Source organism: Caretta caretta, chromosome 15 (genome assembly GCF_965140235.1).
Source record: "Caretta caretta isolate rCarCar2 chromosome 15, rCarCar1.hap1, whole genome shotgun sequence".
NCBI lineage: Eukaryota > Metazoa > Chordata > Testudines > Cheloniidae > Caretta > Caretta caretta.
Window position 1 is genome coordinate 21,771,740 of NC_134220.1, and position 15,605 is coordinate 21,787,344.

A 15,605-nucleotide genomic window follows, 5' to 3' on the forward strand; every position below is an offset into this window, starting at 1 on the left:
TTTCCAGATGATTATGAACTTGCAGCACTGTAAACACATGCATCTCAGGAGCCGAGAACAGCACAGGCCACTCTTAGAGACCATCAGGGCAGAGATGGTCTTTTCTTTGTACAGCACCCACCACAATGGGACCCCATTGGGGCCCTTTGCTACTATCCTAATGTAAGTATTTACTAAGACAGTCAATTAATGGCAGTTAACGCATGCGATTAACTCAAAACAAATTATCACTTTATTTTTAACAAGCTTTAATTGCACACCTCTGGAGACAGAACTCGGCAGCAGCTGGGTGGGGAGGGAAGCACCAAGTACAGCAGCGAGCAGGAGGCAGCGGGGATATGAGACTCCATAATATCCAGACCAGAAGGGCAGATTACTGAAATGCCTCCCAATTCATCTGAGCTGGTCTCGCACCCCATCCCCTGTTGATTTGTTTTACAGATGGGGAGGCATAAGGGTAATCACCAGCAGCCACAAGGATGCAAAGCAGGGAAAGGATGTTTTGGAGCCACTGCCTCAGGACCCCACCCCCTGAATGACTCCATCAGTTCCCCCTCCCCCACTGCACTAATTGATCATGACCATATGCCACAGTCTGTGGGCAATTTGGGAGAGCTGGTTAAAAACCTGCCGGGGGAGAGAGGAGGCCAGGCCCCCCCTCGAACCATCCCCTCCCCGCTGGGCAGGTCCAGCCTTAGGAATGGGTAAGGGGGCCACCACCCAGGGTGTTACGCTCATGGGGGGCCACTGCATGCCTCTAGGGCAGGGGTGCCCCTTCCCCTGCTGTCTTGCTCCTTCCTCCCCCCCCCTCCCATGGAGCCACCCCGACCAAACTGCTCCAGACAGATTAAAACTGCGATTAATTGTGACTTTTTTAAAATCTTGTGATTAATCATGATTAATTTTTTTAATTGTTTGACAGCCCTAGTATTTACTAATAATTCAGGATAGAAAAAATGGAACAGGTAAAACAAGTTACGTAAATATATTCCATTTCCTAATCTCAAGAAATTCCAGTCTGCTTGTTTAACATCAATCCTCAACTGGCAAAACCAATGAAAACCATGTGCTCTGAAAAACAGCTTCTTATACAGAGCTTTCAATCTGCACCATTTGCCAAAAAAGCGAAGGGATACACTCAGGACTATTAATTCTATTACAGCAAGGACAACTAGAGCCTGGCTGTAGAATAAGCAGAACCCAATGGCAGGATGGATTTGATTTAAAATCATGGTTTAAATCACTAGTCAGGAAGACTATTTAATCATGGTTTTCTACATAAAAGTGCATTCTTGTTGGTTGTTACAACCTTAATACATATTCTTCACAACTCAGAGATAGATGTAAGTTTCATTTTTAGAAAGTACACACTACACATTTTTAAACAGTGATTTATTTTGAAAACTTTTCAGACTAGTTTTACAGCTATATCAGAAAACGAATGATTGGTTGGTTGGTTATTTCATTTACCAAAGGTAATTGAAACAGACAGTTCACCTCCCAATGACTTCAGAAATATCTCCAATTCAACAGGTTAACCATTAATATTTGGAGGTTTTTCTTGCCATGCTGTATTAGGAGAACATCACTAGACAGACATTTAAATTGTTTTATTTAACTAAAAACAAACAACATTACATATTTTGCATTTTTATCTTCAACAGCAAACATACACTTGTTTTGTTAAAATATTACATGTCCTTCACTTCTCACATGTATCTCCAGACTTCTTCTCCTTGTCCAGATCTAGTCCGCCCCCAACAATCTTTTATTCACTGAACTTTTTGAAACTTTTCTCTTTTAGAGAGAGATAAGGGATTGACTCTGTGTCCACAAATTTGCAGAGGGACAATAGAGTTGTCCTCTATATATTTATTTTAAAACATTTTTGCTGTTAACAAGCATGTTACCTCTGGAGACACAAACCCCCAGTTTGAGAATTGCAAAACTAAGCATTTCTGATGGTATGTTCTAGACGAGGGGTCAGCAACCTATGGCATGCGTGCCAAAGACGGCATGCGAGCCAATTTTTAATTGCACGCTGCTCCCTGCCAAGTCCCAGCCACCGGCCCTGCTCAGCCCATTGCTGAACCCAGGCCGGGACCCCAATAGGCAGCAGCATGCCGTTAAAAATCCTGCCCGCCCTGGTCCGCTCTTCTCTGCGCCCCCTGCCGGCTGCTGCTGCAGGGCAGGCAAGCTTCCCCCCTCCCCTGCCTCTTCCCCCAGCGTGCTGCATTCCTGCCCCCCCTCCTCCTCTCCCTCCCTGTCACCGATAAGCTGATGGCCCTTGAGTGGGAGGGGGAGAAGCAGAACAGCAGCGCACTTGCTGCTCCGGGGAGGAGGCGGAGACGAGGTGGCGACAGGGCCTTGGGGAAAGGGGGTTGGAATCAGGACATATCCCCTCCAGCCCCCTGTCGTGAGCCACTCTGGGCAGGGAGCTGGGAGCACCCCCACGACCCCAACCCACACCCCCAGCCGCCTGCCCTGAGCTCTGCACCCCCACACACACACACACACCCCAGCCCCCTGCCCTGCACCCCCCCCACGACCACAGCCCTGACTCCAGTACCCCCCCACACACATACCCCCAGCCCTCTGCCCTGACTCCTGCACCCCCACACATACCCAGCCCCCTCACACCTCATGTCCTGACTCTTGCACCCCCTACATTCGCACTCCCACCCTGAGCACCAAATGGGAGCTCCTGCACCCCCCCACATTCCCACCTGCACCCCACACACCAAATGGGAGCTGCCCAGGTAAGCACTCCACACCCAAACCCCAACCCTTAGCCCCCTCCCTTATTCTAGCTCCTGGCCAGACTGTACACCCCAACCCCCAGCCTGCTCCTTCACCCCCAACCCTGTGCTCAGTGCACTCCCAACCTCAGCTCAGTGCAGAGAGAGAGGAAGAAAATGGGCTAGAACCAGGGAGAAGGTAGGTACCCACTCTATGTGTGCAGGGCCAGGATCCCAGACCGGCAGCGGGCTGAACGGGGCTGGCAGCCGGAACCCTGGCTGGCAGAGGCCGGCAGACTGAACCCCAGAGCGGCAGTGGGCTGAGCCGCTCAGCCCACTGCCAGTCTGGGGTCCCAGCCGCCAGCCCCGCTCAGCCCACTGCTAGTCTGAGGTTCTGGCTGCCAGCCCCTTGCCAGCCAGGGTCCCGGCCGCAGGCCCCGCTCAGCCTGCCGGTGACGTAAGATCAGCAGTTTAATTTAATTTTAAATGAAAACTCTTAAACATTTTGAAAACCTTGTTTACTTTACATACGACAACAGTTTAGTTATATAATATATAGACTTATAGAAAGAGACCTTCTAAAAAACATTAAAATGTATTACTGGCACGCGAAACCTTAAAGTGAATAAATGAAGACTCGGCACACCACTTCTGAAAGGTTGCCGACCCCTGTTCTAGACTGAGCACTGAGTCCCATTGGATAGATAGAAAGATTAACCTAAATAATCTATAAAGAAGACTTTGGAACCCCATAAGATTCGGTCCCTAATCCATGAACTACTGGAACTCATTTACAAAACTTTTCTTAAGTATTACATGAATATATTGTCTCATACTATAGAATTAGAATTTATAATCCCGATTCCATGACGAAATATCTTTGAGCTATAATGTATCTTAATTAAAAAACTATCTTTAGATAGGTTGTTTTCCCAAAAAAGCATTTTATCAAAAAAACCTATTTAAATTTAAAAAATATATATTTTTTTTTAAAAATTATTGATTTTTATCCACCCTGCCCAATGGTAAGCTTTGCTTTATTTATTTAGCTCCATCAAAGTTCAGGCAGTTTGAGGAATAACGTGCCATTATGAGACCACATCAGAAAAAAAGTCAGTATTTCAGATTTAACTAGTTTTCGAAGGGAAAAAAATCAGAAATGCCATCTTCAATATATACTTAATTATCTTAGTTAAATCATTAAGTCTTCTAAATACTTGTTCCATAGACAATAAGCTTCACTTCCCCGTCCCCCATCTTACCTTGTGGAACGTTAGGAGCTCCTCTTTGTCGTCCACGGCCAATAAATTCTCCCTCTGATGGCGGATGTTGGGGTTGAGGTTGCAAAGGTCTAGGTTGCACATAGCTAGGTGGCTGCTGACCCTGCAAAGTCCACTACACTTAGGAACAGCACTCACTGATATCACCAAAAAAAACCTGTACTATCAAATGAAGTCACCGGAAGGTGTACTGCATAGCCAAGTTCCTATGACAGTTATTTAATATAGGGGGAAAATGAATTGCCTATAGGTTAGGCTAATATGTCACTCTGTATTAAATAAGTTGCCAAAAAGTTATTCAGTAAAGTTACTCATTCAGTTTGGAAGCCAGCAGTACCGAAACGCACCCTCCCCGCCTTAAAACAGTGTGATTATTCTGCACCCTCCCCGCCTTAAAACAGTGTGATTATTCTGAATGTAGCAGTGCTGTATCTATCACTGGTTAATTGAAGCTGGCTTAAAGCTGCTCTCCACCACATCCTCTATATTTAAAAAAAGCTCCTGTAATTATTGCAATCTGAGGAACATGACATACAACTCCTCGTCCCGCAAGATACTACAGAAAATACCACAAAAACTACAGAAAAAAAGGCAGCTGACTTTGCAGAGAGGAAGCCTGTTACACCTAACACATTTTAGAACGCATATATATTTTAGTGCAACTCAGGAAGCAACATCTTTTGTGTTCCATATATTGCTGAATACAGCACTCAATCTCAGGCATCTGAGGGAGCCTGTGTGTTCTTATGGAAAGTAATTCCTATCTATGAAGGCACAATGGCCATTAGCAAGTCATTGACACCTACACCCACAAAGCTTTAGAGGAATACACCAGCTTTACTGTGGCAGTGCATTTGTTTATCAGTCATGTGAGGCAAAAAGGTTTGATTTGAAATGAAGCCCTTGATACATATACAACTACATGGGAAGCAGACAACTCTGAATTTTAATCTTTCAAAATATAGATGTGCTGGATCTGAAAAATGAACACTCACAAAAGCTGCTCCTACAGGAGGTACAGCAATTTGCAGGCCACGAGCTCTTCCTCTCGCTCTAGCTCTAGCTCTTCCAGTCATTTTCTTTTCTAAGAGAAACCAGCTACAAGTTACATGACACAATCCTAGTGAAAAAAACTGACAGTATAATTTTTAGCAGAGGTTTTTTTGTTTTGTGGTCTCTTGTTCAGTATAAGAGAAAGATTAATCTAGCTATATTAGCCCAGCCATAGTGCTCTAGAGCCCAGTTTACACTAATTTTTTTGGTTAAGATTTCTGCTGCTGCCAGCAAGGGGATCACTACTTTAGTTAAGGTGACAGTAGCTGCCAGAACTCTCAGTAGTGGGCTGTACAGCTGTGCTCTGATACAATCCTACAAACATTTAAACACATGTAACTTTAGCAACATGACGCAACTGAAATCACTACAACTAAGTCTAATTAAGTGTCTGAACATTAGGCACCCAGGGCTTCAAATAGTGACAGTCATCCAGTCCCCTGTAGCAATGATTTTTTTTTTTTTTTTTGGCCCACAAAAAGTTATGGTTTAGGCAACCCTGATGACAGCTTCTGCAAACTACTCCCATACATAATAAAAAAAACTGTTAGAGAACATTTTAAAACTGTGCCAAAAAGTTAAACAAACAAAGCACTTCTGAGCAAAACTGAAATTGGCACGGTTGAGTAAGGAATATAGTGGACATTGCACAGAATTTTGACTGGTTTCTCAAACACGTCCAACTTCTCCCAAGAGTGACCTACTGCTAAGTCCCCTCCCCACAGTCTCTCCTTCCCCAGCCGTAGCAGCCCCCTCCCCACCCACAGTACCGCCCCTACTCAGCCCTGGGGGTTCTCCCTCCCCTCACCCACAGTGTAAGTGACCCGCTCTTCCCTACCCCGGCTCCTCCCTGTTTGCTCTCCCCCACACAACGTGCCCCCCCCCACACACGCTTGCTAGCACTGCCAGACCCCTTCCCTACAACCTGCCCCTTACCCCTCTGCGCAGGTCTAGGCCGCTCCCCTTCACCCAGCTCAGGCAACCACCCGCCTCCATTTCCCCGGGACTAGGTACGTCAGCCCCAACCGAGGCAGGGGGCCCATTGGCATCTGATTGCAGGCGGCGGGTAACCCCCAATGCCGGGCTGCTCCTGGCTCGGTATCAGCGGGAGAATGGCTGTTAGTACCTGCCCGCTCCTTCTCGCGCGGCCACACTACAAAGCAGGCACCGGCCTTCCCAACGGTTATCACGGCCTCGTCACTGGGGCGAGCAACGTGAGGCTCACTCCGCCGGCTGCGCCGCCTCCTCCTACCGCTTCCTTAAGGACAGCTGAATCCGCCTCCGCCGCTTCTACGCATTAGGCGAGGGGTTTCCCGGTACCCGTCGCGCTCATCTCCTCTCTTGGCGGTGCAGAGACTGGGGATTCATTTTCCGAGCGAATGTGCACATCACGTGGAGAAGGTGAAGCGACCCGGCTTCGTGCAGTGAGAGCGGCGCGTGGCTGCCAGCAAGAACGCGGCAGGCGGGCTCGCCTCTGATTGGACTGCGACACCGCGAGTGCCCGCCTCCGGAGAGCCGACCGGGACCCCCGCGTTTCCGAAGATTTCCGAAGGGGGCTAGCGGGTGCGCCCGAAGAGTTTCCCAGCGAAGTGGTAGAGTCGAGGCTGCCGAAGATTTCCGAAGGGGGCTGGCGAGGAAGCGGAGAGTTCCGAGAAGTGCCGAAGGGCTCTGGCCTGCTGGCTTCCCATTGGGCCGGCCAGTGCGCAGGGAGAGCTGGACTTGGGTTGCGCAAGCGGGAACCCGCGTGTTGGGTGCAGCTCCCAATGCAGAGTTGTTGTTACTAGTATTTGATCAAATTAATTACTTTGTATTGTTAATTAATGGCCATCCACTAAATTATTAATTAGCACCGTTAATGCTTAATCAAATGGCTAGTGTTACTAATTAACAGTTAACCCTGTTATATCAAATAATAATGCCATCCTGGCAGATATTTCTTCTGCCTGGCAATCATTTTGCAGAGTATGTGGGCCAGATTTACCAAAGGCATAAATGAAAACTCCAGTGGAGTTCCAGCCTCTCTTTCACCATTTTCCTAAATTAAAATCAAAGCTTAATACATATACTAGCCCTGTTCTCTATTGCCTTGCCTCGTGTATGGAAAGTGACACCTGAGTATTGGTGATGGCTTAAGAACGGCTATATGGGCTCAGACCAATGGTTAATCTAGCCCAGTATCCTGTCTTTTGACAGTGGCCAATGCCAGGTGCTTCAGAGGGAATGAACAGTATAAGTAATCAAGTGATCATTCCCTGTCGCCCATTCCCAGCTTCTGGCAAACAGAGGTTAGGGACACTTCAGAACATGGTTTTGCATCCCTGTCTATTAAACGTGTAAATGAACATAACATGAAAGCATGTGACTGGGCAGTTCTTTGGACTTTTTAAATACAGTTTTAATCTCAGTGAGCAATGCAGCAAAACATTTGCTGAAATCAGAGGGTAAAACTCTGAGGGCACATCTTTCAAAAGAAAATGACAAATAATTTGGGTTATTTTCCTCCCTAAAGTTTCATTTTACAGATGGCATGGCTTCATAAACGGTTTGGTTTCTATGCTACCAAAACCACTTACAGGGACAATAAAATACTATGACAGAAGAGACAAGTAAAATATTAGAGTAATGGTTTAGGGATGTACGTATATGTGTGTGAGAGAGAGGAGAGTTTGTGGGTTAAAAGGGTGTCCCTGCCATCTGTATTTTGGAAAATAAACATTGTATAATTCTGCCAGAAGGTGGAGCAATGAAACAAGAAATAAACACTTGTGGGGCCACTTCAGTGAAAGAACTGCTCCTCAGATCTGATAATTAACATTAAGATCTACAAAAATGCTCCTGAAACTAGGATTATATTCTACACTGAGTAAGGTAGATTCCGGAGTGAAGCAGCTTCTAGTCAAGAAGCTAGAATAGCTTCCTGGGGAATCCCTCCTGAGCTCCTCTGAACCCCTTACAACTCTCAATTAAGGGACATGCAGGGCATGGCAGGGAGAGTGGCCAGAGAGCTCTGGCTATCAGTGTTCTGGGTGGCCCTGCAGCCCATAGGAGCTGGGCAAGGCTGACAAATTAGAGCATGCTAAGAATTTGGGAGGCACAAACGTGGCTTAGGGGATGTGTACATCAGGAAATTTATAGGCATAATTATACCGGTATAACTCCCTGTGTGGACATTCTTTTTCCAGAATCAGATTGTCCAAAAGAAGAGTTAAACTGATATAATTATGCCAGTAAATTTCACCAGTGAGACAAGTCCTTAGAAACACAGATGAAAGGTGCAGCACAGATTCTGGCTGATTCTGCCTGGACCCAATCTTTAGCGATCTTGCAGAGCTCAGGTAAAAGGAAATAGAGGCATGGCATTTAAGTTCCCTCCCCGGCCTCGGAGCTGCCACAGTCAGGTGGAGGCGCCTCTCCCCCAGCCCCACCCCGTAGCTGCTGCGGCCTGGGAGAGGCACCTCTCTCTGGGCCCCAGCCTCAGAGCTGCCGCTGCTGGGGAGAGGCGCCTCTACCCTGGCCCCAGCCTTGGAGGTGCCACGGCCAGGGAGAGGTGCCTCAGCCTCAGCCCTGGAGCAGCTACAGCTGGGTAAAGGTGCCTCTCCCCTGTCCCTGGGCTGCTGCGGCAAGAGAGGGCTGGGGGAGTCCTCTCTCCCCGTCTCAGACCTGGGGCAGCCTGCACCCCAAACCCCTCCCTCATCCTCGACCCCACCCCGGAGCCCACACCCCCAGCCAGAGCCCTCACCCCCCTGCACCCCAACCCTCTGCCCCAGCCGTGAGCCCCCTCCCACATTCCAAACCCCTTGGTCCCACCCCCGCCACACATCACCTACATATTGTATGTACTCCTCGTGGCTGGATTGTACTAAAACTAGACAAGCCATTTACAACGCACACTTTGCTTCTCTACAAAAGAAAAAGGACACTAAACTTTCTAAACTACTACATGCTACAAGGGGCCACAGCAATGGTTCCCTCAACCCACCTAGCAATATTGTTAACCTATCCAACTATACTCTCAGCCCAGCAGAAGCACCTGTCCTATCTCGGAGCCTCTCCTTCTGCCCCTCCACCCCCACGAACATGATACAGTTCTGTGGTGACCTAGAATCCTATTTTCGACGTCTCCGACTCAAGGAATATTTCCAAAATACCTCTGAACAACAGACTAATCCACAGAGGCCTCCCTACCAACACTACAAAAAGAAGGATTCTAGGTGGACTCCTCCTGAAGGTCGAAACAGCAGACTAGACTTCTACATAGAGTGCTTCCCCCGACGTGCACGGGCTGAAATTGTGGAAAAGCAGCATCACTTGCCCCATAACCTCAGCCATGCGGAACGCAATGCCATCCACAGCCTCAGAAACAACTCTAGCATCATAATCAAAAAGGCTGACAAAGGAGGTGCTGTTGTCATCATGAATAGGTCGGAATATGAACAAGAGGCTGCTCGGCAGCTCTCCAACACCACTTTCCACAAGCCATTACCCTATGATCCCACTGAGAGTTACCAAAAGCAACTACAGCATTTGCTCAAGAAACTTCCTGAAAAAGCACAAGATGAAATCCGCACTGATACACCCCTGGAACCCCGACCTGGGATATTCTATCTACTACCCAAGATCCATAAACCTGGAAATCCTGGGCGCCCCATCATCTCAGGCATTGGCACCCTGACAGCAGGATTGTCTGGCTATGTAGACTCCCTCCTCAGGCCCTACGCTACCAGCACTCCCAGCTACCTTCGAGACACCACTGACTTCCTGAGGAAACTTCAATCCATCGGTGATCTTCCTGATAACACCATCCTGGCCACTATGGATGTAGAAGCCCTCTACACAAACATTCCACACAAAGATGGACTACAAGCCATCAAGAACACTATCCCCGATAATGTCACGGCTAACCTGGTGGCTGAACTTTGTGACTTTGTCCTTACCCATAACTATTTTACATTTGGGGACAATGTATACCTTCAGATCAGTGGCACTGCTATGGGTACCCGCATGGCCCCAAGGTATGCCAACATTTTTATGGCTGATTTAGAACAACGCTTCCTCAGCTCTCGTCCCCTAAAGCCCCTACTCTACTTGCGCTATATTGATGACATCTTCGTCATCTGGACCCATGGAAAAGAAGCACCTTGAGGAATTCCACCATGATTTCAACAACTTCCATCCCACCATCAACCTCAGCCTAGTCCAGTCCACACAAGAGATCCACTTCCTGGACACTACAGTGCTAATAAACAATGGTCACATAAACACCACCCTATACCGGAAACCTACTGACCACTATTCCTACCTACATGCCTCCAGCTTTCACCCTGACCACACCACACGATCCATCGTCTACAGCCAAGCTCTGCGATACAACCACATTTGCTCCAACCCCTCAGATAGAGACAAACACCTACAAGATCTCTGTCAAGCTTTCTTACAACTACAATACCCACCTGCAGAAGTGAAGAAACAGATTGATAGAGCCAGAATAGTTCCCAGAAGTCACCTACTACAGGACAGGCCTAACAAAGAAAATAACAGAACGCCACTAGCCGTCACCTTCAGCCCCCAACTAAAACCCCTCCAACGCATTATTAAGGATCTACAACCTATCCTAAAGGATGACCCAACACTCTCACAAATCTTGGGAGACAGGCCAGTCCTTGCCTACAGACAGCCCCGCAACCTGAAGCAAATACTCACCAACAACCACATACCACACAACAGTACCACTAACCCAGGAACTTATCCTTGCAACAAAGCCCGTTGCCAACTGTGCCCACATATCTATTCAGGGGACACCATCACAGGGCCCAATAACATGAGCCACACTATCAGAGGTTCGTTCACCTGCACATCCACCAATGTGATATATGCCATCATGTGCCAGCAATGCCCCTCTGCCATTTACATTGGTCAAACTGGACAGTCTCTACGTAAAAGAATAAATGGACACAAATCAGATGTCAAGAATTATAACATTCATAAACCAGTCGGAGAACACTTCAATCTCTCTGGTCACGCAATCACAGACATGAAGGTCGCTATCTTAAAACAAAAAAACTTCAAATCCAGACTCCAGCGAGAAACTGCTGAATTGGAATTCATTTGCAAATTAGATACTATTAATTTAGGCTTAAATAGAGACTGGGAGTGGCTAAGTCATTATGCAAGGTAGCCTATTTCCCCTTGTTTTTTCCTACCTTCCCTCCCCCCCCCAGACGTTCTGGTTACACTTGGATTTAAACTTGGAGAGTGGTCAGTTTGGATGAGCTATTGCCAGCAGGAGAGTGAGTTTGTGTGTGTGTGTGTGTGTCCCCGGGAAAAAAAAAGGGGGTGTGTGAGAAAGCCTGGATTTGTGCTGGACATGGCCCACCTTGATTACCATGCACATTGTAGGGAGAGTGGTCACTTTGGATGAGCTATTACCAGCAGGAGAGTGAGTTTGTGTGTGTGGTTTTTGGAGGGGGATGAGGAGGTGAGAGAACCTGGATTTGTGCAGGAAATGGCCCACCTTGATTATCATGCACATTGTGAAGAGAGTTGTCACTTTGGATGGGCTATTACCAGCAGGAGAGTGAGTTTGTGTGTGGGGGGGTGGAGGGTGAGAAAACCTGGATTTGTGCTGGAAATGGCCCAACTTGATGATCACTTTAGATAAGCTATTACCAGCAGGACAGTGGGGTGGGAGGAGGTATTGTTTCATGATCTCTGTGTGTATATAATGTCTGCTGCAGTTTCCACGGTATGCATCCGATGAAGTGAGCTGTAGCTCACGAAAGCTCATGCTCAAATAAATTGGTTAGTCTCTAAGGTGCCACAAGTACTCCTTTTCTTTTCACCTACATATTGGTGCACATAACAAAATTCATTCTGCACATGGATGTAAAAAATTAGAAGGAACATTGAATGGCATCCTCATCTTTAAACCTAGGACAGATGATGAATGTCCCCTCCCCTTCCCACTCCCTGACTGTTCTGTACTTATATAATCCCAGCCCTGCACAGAACTCTCCATAAGTAGAGGACAGTGCCAACGAAGTGGTTGGTTTCCACCCCACTACACCCCCTTTGGCAACAGGAGTCAGAGATCCAAACTATGAGAGGACCAAAGGACTTGATTTGGCACTTAATATGCCTTAGAAGCTGCCAGAAGCTGGAAATCGGAAACAGGGAATGGTTCACTTGATGATTACCTGTTCTGTTCATTTCCTCTGGGGCACCTGGCATTGGCCACTGTTGGAAAACAGGATACTGGGCTAGATGGACCTTTGGTCCAACCCAGTATGGCTGTTCTTATGGACATAAATCAGCATCACAAAAACAAATCTCTGGAGAACTATAATAAAGTGAAATCTAAACATAACTGAGCATATCGTTACAAGGAGGAAGGAGAAAAATTGTTCTCCTTAACCGCTGAGGGAAGGACAAGAAGCAATGAGCTTGAATTGCAGCAAGGATGGTTTAGGTTGGACATTAGGAAAAACTTCCTAACTGCCAGGGTAGTTAAGCACTGGAATAAATTGCCTAGGGAGACTGTGGAATCTCCATCACTGGAGATTTTCAAGAACAGGTTAGACGAACACCTGTCAGGGATGGTCTAGATCAGTGGTTCTCAAAATAGGGCCGCCGCTTGTTCAGGGAAAGCCCCTGGCGGGCCAGGCCGGTTTGTTTACCTGCTGCGTCCACAGTTGGAGCTGCGATCGGCCAAACCTGCAGACCTGTCAGGTAAACAAACCGGCCCTGTCCGCCAGAGGCTTTCCCTGAACAAGCGGCGGCCCTAGTTTGAGAACCACTGGTCTAGATAATACTTAGTCCTTCCATGAGTGCAGGGGACAGGACTAGATGACCTCTCGAGGTCCCTTCGGGTCATATGATTCTATTATTTAATTTTACCAAACTGTACAGTTTTTAACATTCAGATTGAACTTCTTTGCTCCAGAATTGGTTGCTACCACTTGACACATAGTAGGTCTGAGGAATGAATGTGGGTATGTAATTATCAGAGACAAAAACAGATTTCCTGTACCAAATATATGAAATCCAGTATGTCTTTATTTGGTCAGGGTGGACATGTGCACACACACACACTAATTCATGCTCATTTTACATCATCCAGACACTTATTAGAATTACTAGTTCTGTAAAGAGGGAGCAGAATTGGCATAGAGATAAACAAGATGGTGGCATTACAGAAATGGGGGGTAGGAGGTGTATTTTCAGAGCAGTGTGTATTTGATATACAATTTGAATTATTGTTAACAGGATTTGTACATCCAATTCCCAATGCTCTTGGAAAGTGCTCTTCCCATTGTCCAGTTGCTGTATAATATTACCTCAAAAACAGTCATGCATTTTTATTGTGATTTTCTCATTCACCATCATCTTCTTATATTGTTGCTTTCCAGGCACCTTACCCAAAACCACAACTGTTTGCATGAAAATTGTTTTTGACTTATAACACCTCATTGATCCTGAGTTCCAAATAAATATAGCAACATTTTGTACAAAAGCTAAGCTGGTTGCCTGGGTTGGAACTAGCTCTTATTTTAATACAGTGTGTGTCAGTCACTCTTAACAATACTGTATATTCCTGTTTCTTGCCACAGGAATGCTCAAATGAGGATGTAGTAAGAGGCCCTGAGACATAAACCCTTGTATCAGAGGCCTGGTCTGAGGCCTAAAGCCTGAACCAAAGTACTTCCAGGCATTGCTAAGCAAAGCTGGGCTGTGAGCCAGAGGCAGGCCCTAATTGCAGAACTTGGCAAGAAAAGGGCTCCTAGAAAGCACGTGCTAACGATATAAGTAGTAATAAGAGGAACGTGTGCCAAGATGGCACCTGGACAACCCAATACGAGGACACTTCACATAGATAACAAGGAACAGCCAGGTACATACCAAAGACAGGGTCAAAAGGACAGCATGATGGACAGATCTGTTTGTTTGAATCAACATGATCAAAGGGGGAGACAGCACACTAATGAGTCAAGGAGCTGTACCTCAATACTTCAGTAGGGATGAGTAATCCGTCCTGCAACTGTATAAAAATAGGTCTGGGAGTGCATATCTTTGTCCAGCCTAGGGGGCAGTGGAGTGTCCCAACACTGACTGAGCTGTGTCCATTGCCAAGGGGCACAAATTCGTAGTATGTCCTGTAGAGTCTATAGGAAACTATTACTGTGCTTCATTTGACAATAAACCTGGCCAGGTGCCTTCGTACCTTACTAGAGTTTGTGGTCTTTGGGGATTCTCTCGGGGTCTACTGTGTCAGCCATCTGCGCAGAGCTGGGGCAGCACACAGAGGGAACACGCATGCAGCCGACTGTTATCATCATCGAACCAGAGCAGAGCACCTCACCGGTAGCTACCAAAAACAGAGGACAAATACAGAAGTTGTTGGAAAGAAAAGCAGGCCACAATCTAATGAAATGTTAATACAATTCAAACTAAGAACATAGGAAGCAGTCCTTGCACCATAGATACTCTACATTCTCTAGTAGATCAGAAATATACTCATGTTAACTACTTTTTCTATATACCAAACCCCATTCAGTTACCAGTCCACAACCTCTCATTTACAAGTACGCACTCTGATGTAGACACATTGCACCTAGCAGAACTAACAAATCTCATGACTAGGAACTGAGCACTCCTGCAGGGGAGACATAATTGTGCCCAACTTTTCTCCATTCCTTGTGCATAGAAATTGGAGGACTATACAACCCCCCTTCTCAACTGCCCAATCGGATCAAGCCTTAAATAAATCAGCCCACAAACTGTAACACAACAAGACCCTGGTTCTGCTCCCATTTAAAATTTTGCAGTTGACTTCAGTGGGTACAGGGTTTGGCCCCCTTCTCTACTGGCCTTTGCTCTCTCTTATCCCAAGCTGTAATGGGTATGTGCTGTAACAAAGACATAAACAATATTCATTAATTTCTCCATTTGCTTGGTTTAGATTGTGACTTGTCTCCAAATTCACTTTGGATTATTTATAATTGAGGACAGGATAGCAGCCCACTTAGGAAACAAAATTCTCTTTTATAAATTAAAAAAGAAGGCACTGAAAATGCCATGGCTAAGAGGGAGTATCACTACACAGAGAAAGTTACAGTACTGTCAGCATGTAGTTTTTATTAATCAAATATAATTCTGGATAAATATTTAACTCAACACAAATGCTTATGCAAGGCATGTTCACTGCTTTTAAGAGCAGTGAGTACTGCATGCCATATGCTCTTTACCCCAGTGTGAAATTTTATTACTGCAGAACTCTCCAGACAGTCAGAGGGTTAAAGCTGCAGAAACATGACACGGAGATTGTCTTAGATCAGCACTGTTTAAAAGGTTAAACAGAAAGAATATAAAGATCTGTTCACACCCACTTAAGTGACATGAACTGCGGGAGAAAACAAAAGTGTGTGAGGGGAAATACTTTTTTTTTTAATGCACAAATAAACATAGGCATTTGCCATACTAATTGTAACTTTTAAAAAAAAAATCCAAATTTCTCACATTTCACGGCAGATCCTAATTA

General features: G+C 46.2%; 1 protein-coding gene across 2 annotated transcripts in view; it reads right to left on the reverse strand.

Annotated features, from left to right (window-relative positions):
* Positions 1-6,589, reverse strand: part of PIWIL1 (piwi like RNA-mediated gene silencing 1) — a 49,488-nt gene extending 42,899 nt beyond the window's left edge. The window contains exons 1-3 of one of the 2 annotated variants that reach the window (XM_048821727.2): positions 6,198-6,589; positions 5,014-5,102; positions 4,001-4,121 (exon numbers count right to left, since the gene is read on the reverse strand). In XM_048821727.2, coding sequence (XP_048677684.1) covers positions 4,001-4,121; positions 5,014-5,094 — 202 coding nt within the window. In that variant the 5' untranslated portion in view covers positions 5,095-5,102; positions 6,198-6,589. The other variant, XM_048821728.2, reaches the window with a different exon arrangement.
* Positions 6,590-15,605: the final 9,016 nt, after the last annotated feature.